The sequence below is a fragment of the Ambystoma mexicanum genome, chromosome 12 (genome assembly GCF_040938575.1).
Source record: "Ambystoma mexicanum isolate Mex_15411 chromosome 12, UKY_AmexF1_1, whole genome shotgun sequence".
NCBI lineage: Eukaryota > Metazoa > Chordata > Amphibia > Caudata > Ambystomatidae > Ambystoma > Ambystoma mexicanum.
Genome location: NC_090936.1, coordinates 398,426,084 through 398,450,919, shown reverse-complemented (window position 1 = coordinate 398,450,919; position 24,836 = coordinate 398,426,084). Strand labels below are relative to the sequence as shown.

The window sequence follows — 24,836 nt, the reverse complement described above, 5'->3', positions numbered from 1 at the left end:
AACTCTACTCAAGTGTACTGTGTGACATCATTTGAAACAGCAGTGGTCAAATCTTGACAAGCCGTGTATTGCTTGCCGCTCCTGAAGCCCCCGCCTCTCTCTCACAGCAAAGTGGATCCAACCTCTATATAGGTAGGCCACCATCTTGAAAGGCTTTCCTATGCACGCACAGAGCAGGGCCGCCTCTGCACTGCTCCTAGTTCTGCAGCTCCCGCCAGCATCGCTCAGCAGTGTATAGGTTTCTAGAATTTGGAGGTGTCCTGTGGCAGGGGGTCTTGCATAGGTAGTTTGGTTGCGGTACAAAGCATTATGTGAACTGGTCATTTGTTCTCCTGATCTAAATTCCTTTAAAGACATTCTCACTTTGTATGTTGGAAATGGAGATCCTTGTTCCGCAGTGGTCTGGCCACTGTTGGACGATCGGCAAGGTTTATCTTGTCAGAAACTCTATTTGGGAGTGAATGTTTCTCCAACTTATTATGGGGCAGGCATTATTTCTGTGCCAAAGGAATATATCCTCACTAGATGCTTTCCTTGAAGGGTGAGGGGCGAAATCAATTTACCGTGATGAGCCTGTGCCACCCAACCAGGGCATGGTAACATAGTCCATGGTTTTCTCCATACACCACCTTGGGCTGAACATTGCTTGGTGGGACACGGCAGCTAGACCCCAAGGCTACCCCATGACATAAACCTATGATTCAGGATGGGGGCTTCCTCATAACAAGCAAATTCACAATTGGGTATCTTCCCAGAATGCAGACTTTCTCCCTATGACTGTTTGCACTTAGAAGAGGAAAGTGAAGAACATTTTCATGAATTACTCCCATGGTCGTTAAAAGTCTGAATGCTCTGCCTGATAAGTACATATCTTTATGCACCCACTAGCATCCTAGAAAAGAAATGTATAGTGGAACAACTATATTTACTCTCAAACTAGAGGACACTTTGCAAACAACACAGATATTCTTTCCTTAAGCATTACATCTGATAGCCCAGAAGAAACATGTGCTGACATGAAAGATTACGCGGGATCACTATTGACCATCTAAGACAGTCATATTTGCTGTTACCCTAACCGTAGCTTGAATACATGTCTGCTGTTACTAACCTGGGCTTTCTGCCTGTCAGCCTCAAGTAACAATCATACAGCAGTGCCGGGGCCTTGTGACTGACGGCAATCCAGTACTGGTTCAACAAGTAATTTGAAGTGATATTGGCATTGGGTCTCCTGAAAGCCTGTTCGAGGGGATTCCTCTTGAAGGAAGAAATTACGTGGTTTTCTGCAAGAAAGTCAAATACAGACATGCATTTAAACCCATATGGCAAAACTGGTCTAACTGGAAATACAATTACTGAAAAGGAGTAAATGTCACTTCAATAAAAAACAATAACATGGCAATTAGGGGTTGTTACTCCTAATTCTATCTTCTAGATAACACAAACTGAGATAGAAACTGGGTATTGAAATAGTTGCTGTGACTTTAAGATTTGAAAAATGGTCCAGGGACCACACATGCCCCCAACTGCACACCAAGTCAAACCACACCCCGATATGTAAGCTTCTTGCATGCTCAGTTTAATTTCTGTTTTGCCATATGGTTATTGAGCATGGCGTGTTCTAGAAGACAAGATAAAAGGGTTACTGTGTTTATATGTGAGAAAAAATGCGAGCAGTGAATTAACACAAATGTATTCTTCTCTTACACCTTTGCCTCCTCTTCCACCTCCTGAAGTGGCTGAGGCATATTTCACAACATGAACACACGAAGTTGTGACAACATATCTATTACCAGCAATCAGGCATGCATTTGCACTGACTTCCTGGCTTAAACATGTAGCACACCTGGAGAAAAACATCTAGGGATTAATTCCTGCAAAATATATGATGGGTACTACACATGGCTTAAATATGGTTACTTACCAGCATTCAATGGTCGGCAATAACTAAATTGAGGTTGTGTGGTTCAAAGTTGTAATGAAGATTTACTTGTTTGATGCTTACTTTCCTGACAAATCTATACTGACTAATATAGTATGGTCCTCTTAATGATAGAAATATATTATAAATGTATTTATACTTGTGACAAATGCCCTTTCCCAAGTGAACCAATGTGAATGTTAACCCTAAAATAAGCAGCGTGTCATTGCATCCTAGACCCTTCCATTTTGCGCATCTGTACCCCTAGCTTTTGATTCTTCTCTCTGCCTCTCTAATTTCCTTACACCACCCCACCCTTCACCTTCTCAAAAAAGATGAGACACTTCAAATGGCCTGTTCAGAAGCCTAGCCTGCACATCTGGTGCAAACCCTGACTTCTGCAACAATGCAAACCTGCGTATCATGGTGCTTGTAGCCATGGATCTGCTTATTCTATCTGCAGAATCCAACCCAGACTGAAGGGACTCACACATGGCTTCCTTGCCGTCCTTAACAATAGCTAGGAAGCCGTCCCTTTCCTCCCCTTCGGGAATATGCTCTGCCTCCATAGATATGCACTCCCACAGAGTGTACGAAAATGTTGCCAAGGCACAAGTGGATTTGGCTGACTTCAACGCCATACTCCCAGCTGAAAATACCTTATGTGCCCATCCATCCACACGCTTATCGTCCCTATCAGGAGGGATGGCAGGATACGCTGCCTGTTTCGATGTAGCCATGGCTGCCTGGAACACCAGACTCTCGAGTGTAGGATGAGTTGACAGGTAGCCGGGATTGCCACTTGAGGGGCGGTATTTCTTTGTAAAAGACTTGTTCACCGCAGGATTAGTCTCTGGAGTCTCCCAATTTCTGGCCACCCTTTTTTGCAGAGCCACATGGAATGGTAACACAGAATCTGTAGGTAGACCCTTGTCCAAAATGTCCGTAAGATCATCCTAATCATAATGCACAGGAGGTCTACATCAGCCCAGATATTCCACAACTCTCGACATAAATTGCCTGTAAGAGGAGTAAGCATGCTCTCCTGGGTTGGGTTTGCCGAACTCCAGCTCAGGGGAAGTGTCTATACCACTAGCATTATGCAAGGACTCACAGACCGCAATTGCTCACGATGTGGATCATGCCGTTGTCCCGGGATCGAGGGCACGCAAGTATCCAGCCGAGACCGCTCCTTGGCGGCGTCCACAGAAGGGTCAGCGGAGCTTTGCCCTGTTTTTCAAAAATCTTAAGCATCTCCACACTGAATGCTTCCCATTCTGCTGGTGTCGATTTCTTGGACCGGCATTTCAACCTCTCAGGGGTGCTGCATGAACAAGATGACGAGGAAGGCGACCATCGGTGCCTTTGCCTCGAACGCTTCGACGAGGATGACGAGTGGCAGGAACCACTCCTGGACCTTGAGCGCTTGGTTTTCTTCCTCTGAGGAGAGTTGCCTCTCGACTCATCGGTCGAAGGCCCAACAGGTCAGGGCATACCTTGAGCTTCCCCTTCCATTCCCTCAAGGCTTTCCCAGTCATACACTGACACTTGAAGCACATATCCGTGTCACGGCCCTTGCTGAGGCACCACAGGCAGACTCGATGCGGGTCTGTGATAGACATCTTGGAGCCGCAGTCCCAGCATTTCTTGAATCTGGACCGAGGAGTCGTCAGTGTTGAAGACAAAGACATAGGGATAAACATTAACAGCAAATACTTCAAAAGTACGAGGCGTGCCAAGTTTCACAAAGCAAACATGTTTGCGAAAAAATGGAACTGAGGCAACGGGCGCCATGCGTGCTACTTACAACAACCAATGATGTCACCCTCAACAGAGGCTTTTGAGGGACATTGACTCGACGCCATCGATGCAGGGCACCCTCTGCCGAAATATTTCCCAAGCAGCCAAAGATGGACACTACATGTCAAAGATGAGGAATACGTTGGAGGACACAATCCATTCGAAATGACCTTTAAGGTCAGGTTTCACATAAAATGTGTATTGGCTCGAAACAAAGACCCTTTGAAGCTCAGCAGAAGAGGCTAGAATAAACATTGGCAGCGAGCAGGTGGCTGGTCACATGCTTCAGGAGAAATGGAAACTTGGAGGAGAAATTACACTACCCCTCATAGCATGCAGTTCTATTGATTAAGCATTGAACACATTTTCCTAAATAAAAAGAGCATTGTGTGTCCTATCAGGCCCACCCTAGGTTCATTGTAAAGGGGATAAAAGGCCAGTTGGGACCATGTAAAAAAAAAAAACATTTTTGTGATGTACATAACGATCAAAGTATGAGTCTGGCATTTTCATAAATCGGAGGAATTGGAAATACTGATAAGACTAATAGGCAGTGAAATTATTGTTTGAAGTATGTAGTGTCAGAATTATAAGTATTTTGGCACAGTACCAAACCTCGAAAAATGGTGGCTCTGCCCAGGAAGGGCATACCAAAATAAAATTAGTATTTTCCGACTCGCCACAAAATGTAGAATCCAAATATATATTACACGGCCGGTAGTGGGCGTGTAATTATGGCTACATTGCTAATCCCATAGGAAGAGCACTTTTTGGGAAGCTTATAACTTCGCTCCCCCCGGATGAATCCTCAGCAAATTCTGCAAAAAAATGTGTATGGCCCACTCTGAATTTTTTGCAAAGTTTTGTGAGGTTTGGTCCAGGGGGGGCAAAGTTATAGGGGGGTCCCAAAATTTCTTTTTTCCCAAAGACATAATGGGAAAAAACTTTGCTCACGCCTACAGCCCAAACCACTGGACGGATTTTCACCAAATTTGCGGCAGAAGCGGCGTCATGGTCCCGAAAGCGTGCTTTTGTTAATTTGGTATAAATCCGTCCAGTAGTTTTTTAAAAAAATGACCAAAATGTAAAGCAAAAAAATTAGTGATATCTATGTCCGCTCCGCGGACACACTTCCCTGTTCGCTCCGCGGACAGGACACAGATTGGCTAATTGATTTGGTTTATGTCCGCGGACACCCAACGTGTTCACTGATTGGTTGGCGTGAAATGTGAGGTGCATCAGATTTTTGGAAACGCCCGCCATCTTCGATTCGCAGACATCTGCCGGTGTCCGCGAACATCGCGGTAAAAACATGTTAAAAAACACAACATTGCACTAGTCAAACTTATCAAATAATCTCTGGGGAGGTGAGGGGTGATGAGGATGGGATGGGATATGGCTACAAGAAGCAAAAAAACGGGTGTTTTTTGCCGCAAAAGTCTGCAAACAGTTCGGATGTTCGCGAACAGTCCTGAGAAGTTTGCGAACACCTCAGCATTACAGGGTTTGTGAAATGAAGTTCTTGGATGGCTTATAACTTTGGCGCCACTTAATGGTACTGCATGAAATCTTGCATGTATATTTCTGAGCTGATTCTGAGTGAGTATGCAATGGTTGGTGGGATTCTGTCATGAGGGGGCAAAATTAGAAGGGGGGTCCCAAAATAATGTAAATGTTTATAAATGAGGTGCCATTTGACGAATCTACACTTTGTTTGGCAAACTGATAATAGATCAAGATATACATGTTTTTGCGATGTTTGGTGGGATTCTGCCAAGAAGGAGTACAATTAGAAGGGGGATCCCAAAATATTGTAAAGGCTTATAAATGTGGTGCCATTTGACAAATCTACACAAAGGTCTGCAAAAAGATTATAGATCTAGATTTAGATGTTTTCGTAAAGTCTGAATGGATTTTGTGAAGTGGGGTTAGGTTATATGACGATTTTATGTGCATACATTTGACACTTTTGAAAAAATAAAACATGGGTGGATTTCCAGCAAACTTGCGTAAGGAGCATTGGCAAGGACCTACAAGCATGGTTTTGCAAATGTGGCAGTGGTTTATCATTTGACAAGTGTCATAATGTAGCTACAAAAAAATAGTGCTATACCTTTAGTGACTGAACGGTAGCCTGTGGCCATGGGCAGTGGCCAGATTGTCCGGTTCATGAAATAAGGTCATGATCCGGACAATCTGGCTACTGGCCATGACCACAAGGGACGAAACATAGGATTAAAGTGGCCATGTCCACCTGGCACTGGCTTTGTGGTAAAATTATTCGAAATTAGGATAGTTCTGAAAGGGAAGGAAAATGTGGTCATGGTAATATGGTCATAGGGTTCTCTTTTTCGCAGAGAGGGGCCCTTTATGGAACCCTCGCCTTTCCTTTCCATGGCGGCCATCTTGGAAAAGTATTTTCCTTCCTACCCCGGGACGCCTGTGGCGTCCCGGGGTAGGAAGAAAAATCCTCTTTTTTAGCACCTTGGGTTCCCGCTTTGGGAACCTAGGGTGCTAATGGCCTTCATCCCCCATTTCAGGGGCTGGAATGGGGGGATAATGGTCCAGAGAATTCTTTTTTTAAAACTGTGAAAGGTGGTTCCTTAAGGAATATGTCTTTTGTTGTTTTTGGATGTATTTTTTTTGGCACGAGATCTGAGAACAAAAGTTGGGGAGGGAAATGAGGGAAGAGGAACCAAACACTAATATGGAGGGGTAGGTGGACAAGGGAAAATGTTGCGCATGTGTTATTTCTAAGGTAGGGGGCAGTGTTTCACATGCTCCTTGATTACAGCAGTGGTGGTGGCTCTTGGGGAGGAGGGATGGCATTAGCTGATGCCATTTTAAGATAAATAGCAGTTTTGCTAAAAGTATGTACTGTGTACTAGATTGTTAATGGATAATGAGTATGAATAGGTGTTGGAGCTGTGCGAGGGAAATTTTGAAGTTGAAAGTTCCTAGATAGAAAATGCAGTTCTGAACTGTCCGTGAAGCAGAAATCTGATCGTGAAGTCACAAATGTCATTGATGACATCACATGTGCATTTACCTTTCATGAAAAGTCTGTACAAGGGATTCTTATTGTAATGTTAATAAAAAAAGTGTCAAGGATCATTGGAATAAATATCATGAGGTACGTAGTGCATTAAGCAATGCATTAATCCAAATAGCATTGTATTATGAAGTTTTTTCCAATATATTAAAATACACATGTAGTAACATAGGCATAGTGTGCAGCAGACAAGCTGGAGATGCAATATTATTAATCTTGCCATGTTAAATACTAAAATTATAAATGCTTTCTTATTAGAGTTTTGCATACTGTGAAACATTTAATAAGTACCTAATAAAACCCACTTACTACATTATTGCATTACTGTACACAAAACACAAACAGACAACAACACATACAAATATGAGCATATACAGGGAAAGTAAAGTAACCTAACTGATTATCTTCATGCACAGAAATGATTGCTCTGCTTCAAAGCTACTACTTCCCTATGTATAACTATCACATATTATGACTAGGCCCTAAGGAAAGTAGTGTAAGTGCAATGTGTACAAATATGAGCATACCCAGGGAAAGTACAGTAATAAAAAAACAACAGAACTGTAAGACAATGTTGATAACCTTACTAATCATCTTCATACATAGCAAGCATTGCTGTCTTCCAAGTCTGTGTTTTCCGTTTTGTATATGTTTCATATGCTGTGAGTGGACCCTAAGTGAATTACTGCAAGAACATATTTGATTTAAGTATAAGTCTACAAATATAGTACTTTTTGAATGTTTTAGTTCCTGACTGTTACTGGCCTAGATATATCAGTAAAGGAGAAAATAGAGAGCCAGACATGTGATGTCATCAGTGATGTCATCAATTACATTTGTGATGTCATCTTTGATGTCCTGGGTGTTAGTCTTAGCAGTGCACGGTGGTAGTGCGAGTTATGATTGCTTAGCTTACCATAACTGGTGAATTTCAGGTGTTTTTCGATTTTACTTGTAACCATAACGTCCTTTTAACAATGTTAACAATGTTTTTTTTTACTGAATTTCATAGGTTTTTAGTAGCGCAACTTAACCATAACGTACCTTTAACAAAGTTTTTCATTGAATTTCATAGGTTTTTATTAGTGCAACTTAACCATAACATCCCTTTAACAAAGTTGTTTCATTGAATATATATATAGTTATCAAAAAAATTAGCATTGCTGTCATGTTATGAGATTTTCATAACACAAAAAGGTTAAACTTACTTGTCATTTTGAGATGACACATCCTTCTCCTCCCTCAGCCTACATCATACATATCTCACAACTTCTGGTCCCATCAGCAGCCACTGGGTGTCTTGGTGGGAGGTGAAGGGAGAGTGCTAGCCAATCCTTACGGTGGGAATTATGACAATGTTGGAGTGTCATCAGCCCTATAAGAGGGCATGTTTGCATCAGAACAGGGCTTTTTCACTTAACCCCTGGAGAGAACCTGCTGATGGACTCTTGCGAGGAACAACTATCACAGAGGCCTCCATCCTTGCATTGGAGGCAGTGACAGGGAAATCTAGAATCTAGCTGGGGCCGAATTAGAGGAGCCAGAAGGAGTCTGGGTGCAGGAGTTAATTCTTGACTGAAAGCCCTTGACCAGATCTGCGTTGTCCTCAGAAGAGCCCCTGCTGTTTTCCCTGACCAAAGCCTCCCATGTTAAGTAGACCAATACAAAAGCCATCAATTGTGTGGGGAGCTAACTGACTTATGCCTTTCCATTAGTGGGTAGAGGGTGGGTGAAACTGTGTAGGCCCTTGACACATTGTATTAAATCCAATTCAAATTAATTCCAATATAGAAAATAATCCTTTCCATTTAAATTGCATTGTGTTGGGAAAATCCTGCCTTAATCCTTTCCATTAAATTGTGGGGAGGGAGGGAGCTGTGTAGATCCTTAGCACATTGGATTGAAGTTAAATCAATTAATTCCCATACAGAAAATCATTGGATGAGTGTTGTTAGAATTCAAAACTAACAAAGTTCATGCCCAGTGTGTTAGAGCCGGTATAGACCATAAAGACTTGGATGACTGTCCTCCTGAAACCCCTGACTCCTGTCCCAAAGGGGGAGGGTGTCCATAATCCCAAAATAGGTAACCCTAAAATGAAGCTATTCAAGTGAATGTAGAGGGTGCAAAAACGAAATTCCCTCTGTATTTCCTAGTATCCCAAACCAGAATTACCAAGCATTGCTTCTCATTTGAATTTGTGTTGAAAAATGATTTCCCCTTGAGTTCCTTTTCTCAACCTTGCCTTTTAAATAAAAGTTGAAAAACGATTTCCCCATTTGAATTCCTTTTCCCAACTGTGCCTTTCAAATGAAAGCCTAAAAATGATATTTCCCATTGATTCTCTTGCCTCCCAAGCCAGAATCCCAAAACACTGCCTGTCCTTTGAATATGAGTTGAAAAACGATTTTTCCATCGTATTGTGAATGTTTTCTATTGGTTAAATTAAAATTAAATTGGTTGCAAGTTGGGACTGCATGTTTCAAAATGTTACCTGTGTTGTTTTAATAACAAAGTAATTTGGAGTTGTGCTATTAGGTGCTGCCACAGCATTGGTGGCTGATATTGGCTGCTGGTCTTCTTTGTCAAACCTTAAATAAATAAATAAATATTTTTACTATAGACCGGCCTAGTTCCTAGTGCATTGGTGACACAGGGTATTTATTTGTTGGGGTGGGTGCGAGAAGGGTTGGAGGCCTCACCAAAGTGAATCTGTAATAGCGCTTTGGGTACCACACCAACTTGCTTGGGGAGTGGGAAAGGAACTACTTGAATTGAGTGTGACCGCCTAATAAACTGCGACATCAACAAGTTATGTAATATAATATGGCATTTGTATAGCGCCCTTTCCCATTGCCATGGCCTCAAAGCACTGTCGAGCAAAAACCCTAGCTTTGTAAAAAGGATAGTAATATTTCTTTATTAATGTAAATATTGGTTAACAGTTTGGAATGGATGAAAGAAAATAATTTGTCCTGCGAAAACTTAATATGCTTCTTTGTCAAAAAATGACTACCTCTCATTGACATTTCTAGCAGAAATGTACGAATTTAAGGAAATGAAGAAGACAACTCTTCGAGGTTTAATAGCTCATTGCCATTTGATCAAAATGTATGTACATGATACAAGATGAAAGCCGTTTGAGATTATACTTAGGATGGGGGTAAAATGCATTTTATTATCACCTTCCATTTACACTGAAAAAACGTTATCATGCCTATTTTGGAAATCTGCAATAGAGGATATGCACTGCTTGCAAGAATTGTGGTGCTTACAAGTTAGCTAATAAAAGATAGAACACCCTCAACTGCTGTTGAAAGATGATTTATATTCTTACAGACTAGAAGCAAACCAAATTCATTTACTTTGGTGCTGACAGGTTAGGTACCCAACAATAAAATCACATCCAAGGTTTCCTTCTTGACATCTTATTGGTAATTCCTCAACATTTCGTACCTTCTTCCATGCACACTAGGCATTCATAATTAGCTGTAATGATGAATCTGTTGCATCACAAATCTGTGTCTTGTACATTGTGGACCACATTACTCACCTGTACCATTATGTATATTTGTTTCTGCTGTACTCCGTACCCTTTTAACCCTTCTTGGTCCAACCTGGCTTTTCTATTCTTTTGATTTCATGTTTTGGGTAGAAAGGCATTATCTGATTAATGTGGACAAGCTGTTCCAGAGCCAGATCACCTTCATTAGCATTGTATATGCCACGGGTGAGATTGTAAGAGTTCTTGGTTTTTCCCTCTTCAAAATTCAATGTACATACTTGATCACCTACCTCATATTCTCTAATTGCTGACTTTCTATCATTGCATCTAGATGCTTTGGAGGGTTGCCCAGAGCTGTGCCAGTGATTATGATTGATTCAAAACCTTCCAGCCATCACCTTTTTGTGTTGCTTGAATTCAAACATTAAAAAGAAGTTGCCTTGTGCAGCTAATTGGCAAAGTGTTAAATTTGACATAGAACAGCGTTTTGTTGACCTTTTGGTACCGAAAGGCAAAGAATAGGATATTCTAAAGTTTGCTGGATGATTTTCTTTTCAGCGTAAAGGTGTCAAAATATAACGAGCCAACCATTCAAAGATGGGGCTGTGAGTGAGGAATGAGACACAGAGGTTTGAAAGCAGAAGGTTTTTCACAGATTGTGCATTTTGACATGTTAACTCATGAATGCAGAAAACATAACAAATCATTAACATTATGATTTCCACACTAGCTTATACGTTGGATCAAAAGTGAAGTTAGAAATAACGTTTTTAGGAATGTTGTAGCATTTGTATAACATAATAACATATTGTTTATCAAAGATAACTGTTTCAAGGTGATGAGATTTCATAACTATCCCATAACGATGCATAATTGTGAGTGTGTGTGTGGGAGTGTTTACTTGCATCATGCAGTGACTAAAAGAGTATTACCATGCCACAGGGCGAACTTGGATAATGCCTAGTAGAAGGTCCTATACAGTATAACAAATTAACAAAGTCGTAGCGACAAGCAAATCATCCTGCATTCTCTAGCCTGGAGTTGGCTTGGACAGGCGCAGACAGACTTAGCATAGGTGTGGCTTCAGTCAGCCTCCAATGTGGCCCCTATACTAACTAACTAAATAGATTTTTATATAGCGCAACACTCGCCCAAAGGTCTCAGGGCGCTCACAAGGACTGACAAACAAGAAACAAATTGGCTCAGAGTGAGAGGAGATTTAAAAAGGTCACTTAGAAAAGTGACTGGCAGAGTCCTTTCAGGCATCCGTATTTGTCAGATGCTCAACAATGACCTTAGGAATCAAAGAGAAATGTCTCAAGATGCTTTCTAAACTGCTGCTATGTAACACATTGTTTTAGATAGAGTGAGCAGGATCATATTCCGACTTTTTGGAGCCCAAGCAGCAAAGCTTGCTCCACCTAGTTCTTCAGAATTATGCATGGTTGAGCCAGTAACATCTGGCTGTTAGATCGCAGATCATGCTTTGGTGTAGCCATTTGACATTTAAAGACTATTACTAGCCCTTTAAAGTTTAGTCGCTGCTCTATCGAGAGCCAATGTCGTTTTTTCCGATATTCTGTGATATGTGATTGACGACTCAACCCACAGACAGCCCATACTGCTCCATTTTGTATGGTCTGAAGACTCCTGATGTTGCCTTTAGAGGTTAAGAAGGCTATTGCAGTGGTCTAACTTGGTGGTGACTATGGCTGCTGCAATTGACGCTCTATTGACTTCTGACAAATAAGGACGTATTTGCCATAGAAGGTGTGTAAAAAAGGTACATGACGATTTAAGTTAAGACGCATGCTTCTGAAAAGTCAAATGAGCATTAAAGAACACTCCCAGGGTCTTTACATGTTCAGATACCAAAATGTTATTGCCACCTATTTCAAAGGCCTTATAACATGCGTCCATGTTTTTTAGCCTGTGGGGTGTACTAATGACCAATAACTCTGTTTTGTTGTCATTAAGGGCAAGAGAGGATTGCCTCATAGATCCCATTAACAGTAGCCACATCATCTTTGTAGACCCCAGATATAGCATGCGGATTTGAAGCTAAGTCGAACCCGAACGAGCAGCTCCATGAGCTTCAGAGCCATCAGGATGAAGAAGTTAGTAAATAGCTCCAAGATTAGTATGTAGCAAAACAAGGATGCAACAACATTTATTTAAGAAAAGCCCTAATTCCCAGCTTTACAGGTGCTCAAACTAGCCCTCTATTAACACCGCAATGAGTCACAATATAAATGTGCAAATCAAACTAAAAATCGTGTTTGTTTAAAGATTCTACTAAGCGCAAACTGCATGTCTGTTGCACAGCTGCTCAAGCATGCCTATTTGCATCTGAGGTTGCTTGGCTACGGAACGCCCAGTTCCATGATCCCGTACCATCAGCACGAAGGAGATGGTAAACAGACTTAATATTGATTTCCGCTCAAATGGGGCTACCATGGGTATATTATTCAGAGATGTAGGTGATCGTTGCAACAGTCAACTTACACAACAATGAGTCACAATAAAAATGTGTAATTCAAGCTAAAAAGGCTTTTCCTTTAAACACTCAACTAGCCGCAAGACATGTGTCCATCATAGGCAGGGGCTCGTTTCAACAATTCGAAAGACAATCCAGCCAACAAATTGTATGTTTGTGGTGAGAACTTACCAATTTCGCCCCAATAGGAAGGATTAATTCCACCAGTTGTACAGTTGTACACCAATGTTGTTTTTGGTCTGTTTGAAAAAAAAGAAAATTAACATTTAGAAGAATGTTCGGTATATGACTTGTGAAAATAACAAACATGTTATTCAAAGAACACCTTGAAAATGTCGTTTAATTACTATGGCAGCAAATAATAGAATTTTGGGAAAGCGTTACCGTATGATTTGTACACATTCTCTTGATATCAAGGCCTAGTTGAATGCAATTACGTACGTGAAAAAACACCATCCCAAAGAAATACCAGCAAAAACATATTCCCACCCCACCTCCCGCCTCTAACAATTTCACCCCTCTCTACCCCAACCTATTTCACCCCTCTCCACCTGCACCCGACCCCATCTCCGTCTTCTCCCAGCCTCATTGCCTCACCCTTCTGTACCTCCAACCACACTACCTCCTGCCTCTCTACCACCACCCACACCTGCTACCTCTCCTCTCTATACCAGACCCGCCCACCCCACCTCACCATGTATAGCTCTTCCGTAATGGGGATGGGTGTGATTAGATCAGTGAAAAATCACTATCCCAAAGAAATCCCACTGAAAAAAATATTGCTAAAACATAGTTCCTCTCCAATGCAAAAAACATGGTCAGTGAAATCTCGTCCAGCAAAAAGGACACATAAACCTGTGCAAGTATCATCTTTTGTTGCTCTGTTAAAGTATAAATAAAGGTAAATGTCTTTAAAGAGGAGTGAATGCTGTCCCCCCCAAAACCCAATCCTAAAGCCAGCAGCATGTCCCTGACCCACTTACAATTAATATGAATGGTTCTCCTTTCCACATTCAACCATATCCTGTTTTTATTTTAGATCCAATTCGAGTGGGACCGCCCTGTACCAACGTAACCTTTTTAGCCCCTTACCACAGTCTGTCCTTCACACAATAACACCCTTGCTCTCTGACCCAAAATAACAGGGACACATTCTGTCTGTTTGCTTTGATTAATTTTAGGGGGAATCCCCCCTTTACTACCCTCTGCTTTCCCAGCCACCAGAAAGCAGCATTCCGCCCCGCCACCTCCACCCCAGCAGAAAAACAGGGATGAAGTAATTAGCCGACTATGAAAAAACAAAATCATTTTTGGATTCTATTTTTTCAATTTTTCCACCTGTATATTTTGCACCGTTTATATCACTGGTCACCACTTAATGGCATTGCCTGACATATACACAGAGAGGGATATTACCCGCAGGTTATGTTGCGGGCAAAGCAGGTACTTTAGAGCACCCTATAATTTGAACACCTCTTGTCAATAACACAGAACCACAATTTTTCAGTGAAATACTAAATTCATGAAACAGACAGATCAGCAAGATTTCTAATAGGACAACCAATTTTGATGTCATTCGAGTGAGCATTAAACATATATGTTTCTTCTTTACATTAACGTCTCATTACTTGCTATCAGAAAGCAGAGTGAAACCTGCTTTGAATTTGATTTTTTTACAGTGGTAAATAGTCTATGATTAATAATGAAGATTCATAGCTAAGGCACACTGTTATCTGGAAAAAGATATGGCAGAGCTATGTACCTGCTTGCACAACCTTGCTGAAGAAAATACAATAACTTTAGCTGGACATTTTGTTCCTGGTAAAACAGGTTACATTTGTGCATTTATTTTTCCTTGCCCTGTGAATCCCTGTATCTCTGTTGAAGTTAATTCGAGTCAGCATGCATGGAGTATGGCATATTGTAGGGAGTGTAAATATGAATGATGCCCAGAGGAAGGTTATTGCTCTTTTGAAAAAATGCCAACTGTGTAAAACACATACTAACAGCTGGCATATCCTTCTGATGGGTTTGAAATGAGGCAGGGTTAAATTGGTTGGAAGAGTACAGGTATTGTTTTTCTGGAGGACACAGTGAGGCACATTGACAAGATATACTTCATAAGGTATACTAGGATGGTATCTTCAATATCCAAACGGGGTGGATGTTGCTCTGAGGAATGGACTTGGAGGCCTCTGTACAAGGATCTGGATTCCCTAAGAGAAACAGCATCTTTATATTTAAAATGTATTTTTTAATTCTTTTTATATTATTTGTTAAGGCAATTTGATGTCAGACGTTTAGTTGGGTAGACATATATATCTCGATGACGAACAACAATCTCAAGCTAAATCTGAGCAAAACTAAAATTATGATCTCCCCACTGGAAGACAGTGCAACACAGACATGCCTGAGAGCTGGCTGCTGTGCATGGGAACCCAACCGGACATTGTCAGTCATGAAAAAACTGGGAATCCTCACGGACAACTGACTCTCGCTAGAACCACAAGTCAACGCAATAGTAAAAAAAATTCTACTTCCTGCAACTAATAAGAAGGATACTCTGTACCTCAACTTCCCACACAGAACCCTCGCAATCATCTCCTTGGTACTTTCCAGACTAGACTACACAAAAAGCCTCTACCTTAGAAGGCATAACAAAGAAAATACAGCATATCTAAAATACTGCGACTAAACAGAAGAGATTATATTATACCGGCCTTGAACAGTCTGCCCTGGTTAGCAGTAAAATAACACATTAACTTTAAAGCCCTATGCATCGTCTACAAATCACTACACAGACAAGGAGTTGAACTGCTCCAAGCTAAAATCACAGGTTACCAACCAGGAAGAAACATTCAATAGAAATAGAACACTACAGAAAAAATAAAATTCGGAGGAACTGCATTTTCCTATTTGATAGCCAAACTGTGCAACTCGATACCAAAGGAAAAAAGGACGACTGAAGACCACCTAACTTTCAGAAAATGACTGAAAACCTGGCTATTCAATTCAATGAGACATGAATAGAAATGTGCACCCCTCACAAACCATACCCGGGGACCAGAGCAAACAAGGAGCAACTCAGATTGAAGAACCAACAATGAAACCACCCCACACTCAGAGCCAAACAGAAACCAACTAACTAGACCCCGCTTTTTTTCTACACCCTCACACTTACACATGCCCAAAAGGTCCAACAAACCACATGCCAAAACACACAAACCACACACACCGCTACCAAACCAAACAGTTGAAACAACAAACCACTCAAACACTGGACGCTACCCCTCCAGACACAACAAGCCCAGTGCGCACAAAGGATACCCAGAAAGCTCTAAAATACAGAGACCATTTTCTCCTAGTTCTGCAAGCATCAACAGAAGAGCACAACATCTATCCTCTCCCTCTTCCCTCACTAACCAACCCCACCTACTTTTCTTACAGAGCCACATGAGAGCCTGGAGACCATGCAAATGGCAGTGGTTTGTGGTATAAACCATCACAACATAACATTTAGTTGCCAATGTCACATATCTTTTGTAACACAGGTAGCTAGCTGTCTTGTAATTGTTTTGCTGTGCTGTTTGCTTGTCTGAGAATTTTTGCACGGGTCAGATTTTTGATTCATTGAAATCTGGAGAGCTCCTAGAAACATGGCACTAAATTAACTGATAGAACAGTCCAACTTGCAATGGAACATTCAAACAACATGCATGGTGGTGTAGTTTAGTAGGCAAACATAAATGTTCTCAGATTTTTGCAGTATATCGCTGTTAGTGTTTTGTGGATTTCACTGAGAGGAAAAGTCCTTTACGTACCTCTGGACTGCTGTGTACCAGCCAGCTGCCAGTGTAAGATTGATGACAACATCAACGGGTATCAGATCTGCAATGGCATTGTTTGTGGCTTTCATTGTCCGCAAGATTCCTTTCCCAGCCTAAAAAAAGAGACAAAAATGGATAGTATAATTCTTTAATTTTGGCTATTAGGTGGTGCTTAAATTCTGCCAATATGCTGAAACTATTGCATTGGAGTACAGCTAGAAGTGAGATGTCACATGAGAAGGGACTTACAGCTTGTGGGTGCTGTATTTTTAGCTACCCATTGACCGCCTAAGGCAATGCTAATCCCTATGGCCATTACAAACACTACCTGCTCCTCTCTGCCCTACATCCTCCTGATATCTCTTTGAGCTACTTCAACCAGTCACATTAAACTTTGACTTGCCAGTGTTATTTCTAAGTAGTCTTCTCTTCTTCGAGTTAACAGCTTAATTGCAACTGTCAATATGCTGCTGGTGTAATTAAAACTTCTAACCAAGTGTGCCTTCAGTCACTACTACCTGTTATTTGCTCTGAAGCCCTCTTAAAAATAAGCTGTGTTGGTGTGTGTGTAGGTATTAGATAGCATTTGCCATTCACTGCTATCATAGGCCCAGGTAATCACATAATTTTTAAGCTGTTGCTATCTTATGACTGTTACAGTAATGGAAGTGCCAGGAAAATACATAACCCATGCCTATACAAAAGCCAAAACTGTTGGCTTTACCACTGCTTGTTTTAGGTTGGGTTCCACAGAGAATCCATTATTGAGATGCACAAAGGAATGTGAAATGTAGGTTCAGAAACTATAGTTATTAACTGCCAACACAAACCTTTGCTATCCTAAACTAAAATGGGTGACCTCTACAACGCTAGTATGTTCTCTTTTCCAATATTCTAGACAGAGGCATACTTAACGAGTGGTAGTGTTGGCAATATAGGATGGAACCCCATGATGAATGTTCCTGCCGACCCTTTCTCATTTCTCCTCTGGCTCGAGACACTTGGCTTGATTATCAATAATAGGATTTCTATCTGCAGCCAGCTGAAAGTTAACACATCATTGTGGAAACAGGACAACAGCAATCTAGCCCATCTGGGCTCCTGCATTGTCTGACGCATTTGTTCTAACAAGGGGAACGAGACAAGGTTGCCCCTTATTGCCTTTCTTGTTTAATATTGCTTTAGAGTCATTGGCACCGTATATACGCTATGAATAAGGAATCAGGGGTTTGAGATTTGGACTGAAAGAGATCAAGGTACTCTCTTATGCAGACAATATGGTGGTTATACTTTCTAACCCAAAGGGAGGTAGTGAAATTTCGAAAAGGACTTTTGAAAGGATGGGTAAGCTGTCGGGGCATAAAATTAATTGTGATAAGACAGAAGTGTTACCACTTTCCATGACATGCAGGAGAGGAGATGTTGCTGATTGGAATTGCAAATGGTCTGAATTTCATTTGAAATATTTAGGAATGTATCTGATTAAAGATATAAAGTAGGTGGTGGAGTTTAATATGAAAAGATTAGTGGAGACCTTAGAGATATAAGGAAATGGGAAAGGTTGATCCCGGGGATTTGGGCAACGATCAATGCAATTAAGATGTCCCTTTTGCCAAAAGTACTTTGTTATACAAACCTTTGCACCTGAACTTCTAAAACAAAAGATAAAAATAATTTGTCCAGAACTTCTTATGGGGTGAGAAGAAAAGACCAAACATTCCAAGGTTCATCTTACTACGTAGTACTAAGGAAAGGGGGTTTTGGGTGTCCAGACCTTGAAAAGTATTATAAAGGATTAATCTTGAAAAAGGCAGCACTTTATGTATTACCAGATAATGTGATCATGAGCGAGTTTGGCTATCGATTGAAAGAGATAGGTTGCCCGGAATATTTATTTGATGGAGAAATTACCAGGAGGAATTTGCAAATTACCATCTACTGTTGTGACCAGGGAAATGATTATTTGGTGGTTAATTAATTTCAATGGAAACCTATTCTTAAACTATAAAGCTTCTATTTAGTTCAACCCTGGTCTACAGATTGTCAATAAGTCCTTAAACTGGCGGAGCTGGATCTCGAAAAGGGATTTTAAGTATAGGAGATGTAGTACGAGATGGACAGATACTAACGTTTGAGGAATTGCAAAGGGTCTTACATCTGACTAATAGAGAGAGAAATAGATTTGCAGAACTAGAATCTCTATTGAGACTGAGAGTAAGGGCCTTATTCACAGAACGTTTTCCAATGGGGTTTTGCCATTATAAGACACTTCTGTGAATTAGGCCCTAAATATGTTATCTATGCCATTAGAGAGAGAACCAAAAGGCTGCACTGTTTTTTTGTACTTCACCGCGTATGGTATCCACTTACTTAAATCTCATGCCAATGGATTGTTTTGTTACTGAATCTTGGAGAAAGTTGCTGGAGAAATGGGAGGAAGAATTAGGATGTAAAATTACAGAAAGAGAATGGGGGCAATTGTGGCATGTGGGCTATACAAGTAAATTAGACCTTAAATTGAGAATCATACATCAAAAAAGTTTAGGGCGTCTGTATTGGACACAAGTATGTATGTGTGATTTGTGTTTTTCATCGAAAATGATGTATGCTGGGGATATGATAAGGAGAAGGGGACACTTATTCATATGTTGTGGAACTGCCCTCGGACACTAGAATTCTGGAGGGAAGTGTTGGATAGATTAGAGGCAGTATTATCAACAAGCTTCCCAAGGATGCCTCTAGAAGTGCTACTGTTATCAAATAAGGGGCGATGTGAAACTGTTCGACAGTATGAGCAATGGATTGACAAAGTACTGTGGTAGTAGCAAAACAGGTGTTGAGAGTGTGGAAGACAAGGAAAAACCACAAATTGAGAACTGAGTGAATGACGTGCTGATATAATCAGAGTTTGAGCGGGTTATGTTTCAGTGACAAGATCGAGAAGAAAGCTACTTGAATCCCTGGACGCCTTTTAACAACTTGTTTGGTGGATGAATATTTGATTGACTTATGAGTATCCTTAGTTATAGTGAGCTAGTGAAAAAGTTCATAAATAATACAATGGGAGTCCCCCCACCCCCTTTTTTCATGTCTGTTTTGTAATTGTTTGAATGTTGGCCTTGTGTTACTTTTTGATGCACAAAGTTAACTTGTTATTGAGGTGACAATGTAAATAGGAAAGTAGAATTTTTCTCTGACTAAAGTACAACTGATTTCATAGGGTTAATATTGACTTGATATAGTTGCTTATACAGCAATGTATAACAAAATGATCATATTGTTTGAAGAAGTTTACTGTTGTAATCTCTTAGCTCTTTAATTTGAAAACAATAAAGATAATAATGAGCCCCTGAGTGGTTTAAGAAGTAAACCGAGATCTTGCTCTGTAGATAGGAGATCCTATTGCTTTGCTGATTCAACAGTTCATCACCACTACAGACATGTGGGAATGTGGTCTAAATTTCTCTCAAATGTGTTTGCAGTTTATCAGTAAAGTTCACTAATGTTTGCAAATACATATTGTGTTTGCTTTTCTTGCGTTTGACATAATACTTTGGAGAATAGCAGAGATACATTATTGATCCATCGAATGTCATTTTTGTATTTTACAAACATACATTGTCCCTTGTCTCTTAATTTCTTTGAGTGCGATTACAATATAAATATAAATATTGTACCTAATTTTTTCCTATAAAGACGTCTTGTATATTTCTATGGCATTTTCTCAAGTGATTTTATGCTTTGCCTTTCCTTTATAGACCACAGTGTTCTAGTTGAGCTACTTAAATACATCCATTCACAAAACATTCTTCTCTGCTTCTAAAATGGAGGAGGGATGATGTTGTCTATTGCATTCATTGCAAACTAGGGAACCAGGAAACCGGGCTGCAAATTCCAGTTTCTCCAAATTATGGTCATGGGCACGTGGCTTAATCTTACTGTTCTTTGCTCTCTAAATAATCAGACCCGTGATTAACAAGCAGCTATTTAGTTCAGGTGGTGCTGCAAAAAAAAAAGTCACACTCATACTTGCTGCTTTATATACAGCGCCACAATGCCATGCGCGTCTTACAATGCACATTAGGGATGAATCATGCCAACCATAAGGATAACATTTACCATTCATAAAGTGCACACCTCAAGCTGAATTGTCCTTTGGCTCAACCAAAGGAATCCCAGTTATGAGTCATGATTCTCCCCTCACCGAAAAGTGACATATGTGCTTGGTTTAATGACACATGTATATTAAATCTATGTACAGTTATAAATTAGTCTAAACCTACATTTTGGGTCTATTATTTTACATTGCGCTCCCCCTAGTAATGGGGGCAGGGTCTTTCTTGTCCCTCCTAATAACAAAATATAAACCTGTGAATATTTGTGGACTTAAAAGTGACATGTATTTGTGCAAAGGAGAGATATCTGTTATGTTCCGGCTCAGATGTGATTAATATGAAAGAAACCACCCAGTCAGTGACATTCATAATCAACAATCTATGGCATACTCATTTGCCGATTTTACTAGCCCTGCACTAGGGCATCAATTTTCCTGTTCATAAACTATGAGCCCTGAATCCAATCTTACTAACATTATTTGCAGGACTAATGCGCCTATGGGGTCAGACATATGCCATTTTGATTTCAACAACAGTGGTTAAAAAGAGAAACTTAAAAACAGATTGAAATATTTGCCCCCAAAATGCAGCAGTGTTGCACCCACAAACCAACTAAATCACTGTCCACCCTAAGCTCCGCCCCAAGAACTGCCCTTCTCGACACCCCACCCACGTGGTGTTCTTTTTGTTATTCTTGCCAAGGGACATTAACCTTAAATCTGCCATCACTTCCAGAGATAGATAAACCTGACTGGCATCGTTTCTGCCTCAGCCCCACTCTTCTCTGGACAATACACCCACAGGCGCTTCACCCCATCAACCTAGATTTAATTTACATTATCTGCCTGTTCCAGTCTGGACCAAGTTCGAGTCACTCTGTATCAACCCAAAAAGGCCACACATACAAAGTCATAGGGCTGTACGGCTATGAAGCTTTTCGGCTCAGAAAGCCCCTGCACTGCTCTCAGTTCGACAATGTTGAAACTGGTTGCCTCAAAGGCCGGCTAAGGGAGGGTATGAGACAGGACTACTCATTCTATGCCAGACACCTTTAGCAGACTCCCACATATGTCTGAGACTCATTCCCACACTCCAGCCACTAGAAAACTGTTGAAAACCCACCTCTTCAACTATGACATCTCCACCACCACCCTCTACAGGAATACAAGCATTATTCCTGTTGACAGTACATTAGTATCATATATAACACTTTATGTCACATTCCTGCTGCTGCTAAGCACTGTAATAATATCTGGTATTATTATCTGCACTTATAATACTCAATTACCAATATGAAGGATGAAGGGTTAAACTGACCCTGCTGATGAGCAGGCTTTCTCCATGTCACAAACAAGCCTGAAACAAGTGTGTATTCTCTGCCTGTAAATATCTGCATCCCCCCTCACCATGTCCTTCCAATATCCCACTAAAAGTCCATCCTTCTAAGTATGTCCATGTTTTTGTACTTTATTACCGCATCTCAGTGTTGCACAGCGCGCTGTTGCTTCACAGTGAGTTTTGCATCCTATAAAAAACAGCACATACATAAAAGCAAGTACTTAACCTGTAAGCCTTCCACCTGGTAAAACCGCCTAAACACTCTAGCTATCCCTGCATATGTGTGTGAGTGAGCAAGTCACGGGATGTACATTCTTGACATATATAAGATGCTCAGCTCCAGCAGGCGGCTGTGCTCCCGCTAAATTAATATCTGAATAATGTTCTACTCTGAGAGAGAGGTGAGCATGCACAGGAGACGGTGGGACCAGAGGGAAATATATTCCCACATGCCAACTGGAGCTAGAGTCAAAAGCCCGATGTCAGCAAGAACTAAAAGAGAAGTCAAAAATCTCCTGCTGTTTCAAAATAGATTTAAGCATGTAGCCTAGAGTAAAGATGTGCTAAAGAATGTGTGCAGCATATTGTATTCTGTGTGTAGTGTAGCACATGGGTTATTAACATTTAGTATTGGGGAAAACAAGGCGGATAATGTTGGTTACTAACATTTAGTATATGGGTGAATTGAGAGGGCTAGATTTGTTACGCCACAGGCTTTGAGTGTGTTAATAGTGCAGCAGGCGCATGAACATCATTGACTCATCATTGCCGGTTTAATAATGCAAAATTGAAAGCTGCACAGCAGTTCTTTCCAAGGCAGAATGTGCACAATGGACCTTGAGAATAAATGTTCATTGTTCAGAGCAGGAAGAGAGGAAGGAAAGATAAGCAACATTATTGGGAGGTGTTATGCCCCATATTTTCCAAAGGTCATGAAGCCAGAGACTGAAATTACATGAGATAGAAAGTTCTAGCACGTGGTGTGACAGATGACAGATGATGACATAAAGGAGGTTGAACATTGGTAAAGGAAATGTAGTGGGACATAGCATAAGAGGCAGTTCCCACTGAAAGGTTTAGAAGAGGGTGAGAAGAGGAAGGAGTGATCTTCTGCTGGGCCAAGATCCCTGGTCTTTGGAGATACCCGGTGAGAGAAAGAGCTGCCAGGGCCTTGCCAGGATTGTAGGTTCCTGGGGAGAGTGAGATGCTGTTTCTGGCTGGCTGGAAAAGAAAGCTGTCCTGCATAGCTGTCTCTGAAGTTTTATCGGCAGAGATGGAGACTGATGTAACTGATGGGGAGTGCTTTGAAGGCTGCATTTCGAATCAGGGGCAGTTTCCTGGCAGGGATGGACTGAATCGCACTTGGCTGCAATAAGGGTTTGGCGAGTCAAAGACATGGCAGTTTGAGAAGAAAATGGCTCAATGTGATTATAAATAGGGGGACGATCTATCAGGACACCCTTCTGCAGGGCATTGCAATTGGCAAAGTGTCTGACTGGGCACAGAAGGCAGAACATTTGTAAACCTCTGGTTCCAAAGGATTAACAAAGTAGCCAAGATCCAAAACATCAGCTCGGGGTTGTCTCTTTCACAAATAGGGGGGTTACAATCACATAATCTTGTAATCTCATAATATCATAACCTTGCTACTAATCCCACTTAGATAAGGGTAGGGGAGTAAATGAGAACTGAAACTTTAGTCATAGTGCATTTGCTTTCATAGCCAAAATGTGCCAGCTAGGATGTCTCAGGTTAGAGGGAAATCACTTACATCTGAGGTGCTATGCTGATCCAATGTAGGATAATTATAAATGCTAAGTGTGTGTTCCTGATTTCTCACTTGTCCAATACAAACACTTAGCACAACTGTTTCTAGGTTTATGAACTGGTTTTATTATATATATCTGTTCTTTCTGATGAATATATTTATATAAAGAGTATAACTGAAAGCCTGTGGTGGTTACTTATTGTGTCTGGTTTGTTGTTGGTTTATCTATAATACAAATGCACAGTATAAGGTCTGTGGATGTCTAGCTAGTATTATTTTTTGATCAACTCATTATTAGTGGTACAGCCTAATATGGGAGTATTTAAATGCTGATTTCTGTCACAATAAAAAGAAATAGACTTTGTTGTTTTGGGATGTTCTCTTTGCCAATGTATAATCCCAAATGTACTTATGCTCTCTTGTAATTATTCTTTTAGTCTGATCAGTTAATTGGTTTAGCCAGCATGAACTATTCACCAAGTTTACATTTTTAATATTTACAATGTATTAGCTGGCTGTAAGTAACTTTATTTAACTTTAGATTGGTACTTGTATATGATATTTCGTTTAGTAATGTTCTTTTAACTTGGTTTACTCCCACAATGCTTTGGGCAACCACTGATTTCCTGCCCCAAGCACCAATTATTGCTATCAAGGCCACAGCCTTGCTTAACTTTGCTTGGGTGTTTATTCAATTGTGTATCTGAAGTTGGGGGTGAGTCATGAGCAGCAGCCTCAGTAAATGTCAACACTCGCCTTCGGAACCTCTTCCTCTTCTCCCCCACATCAAAGGCTCTGCCCATCTTTGAACACAGACATCGATGGCACCTAGACAGGGATCCCTGCCCTGCAGTCTCATCCACTTGGCAGGTGCTCACTGTTTAAACCTTCCGTCTAACCAGCAATGAAGGTATATTTAATCTTAAGGTAGTGGGGGTGGAGGGAGCAGTGGCCTTAACCAAATGTAGACAGATGGGGTTACTACTGAAATCTCTATTGACTGTGGTAGAGGA

The 24,836-nt window shown here is 40.8% G+C and overlaps 1 protein-coding gene across 2 annotated transcripts in view; it reads right to left on the bottom strand.

Moving 5' to 3' along the window:
• FAR2 (fatty acyl-CoA reductase 2) overlaps positions 1–24,836 on the bottom strand; it is a 549,695-nt gene that overhangs the window by 49,441 nt on the left and 475,418 nt on the right. For both annotated transcript variants that reach the window (XM_069628526.1, XM_069628527.1), the window contains exons 7-9: positions 16,597–16,715; positions 12,947–13,014; positions 1,112–1,283 (exon numbers count right to left, since the gene is read on the bottom strand). In XM_069628526.1, the coding sequence (XP_069484627.1) occupies positions 1,112–1,283; positions 12,947–13,014; positions 16,597–16,715 (359 nt within the window). The remainder of the gene's footprint in view (positions 1–1,111; positions 1,284–12,946; positions 13,015–16,596; positions 16,716–24,836) is intronic.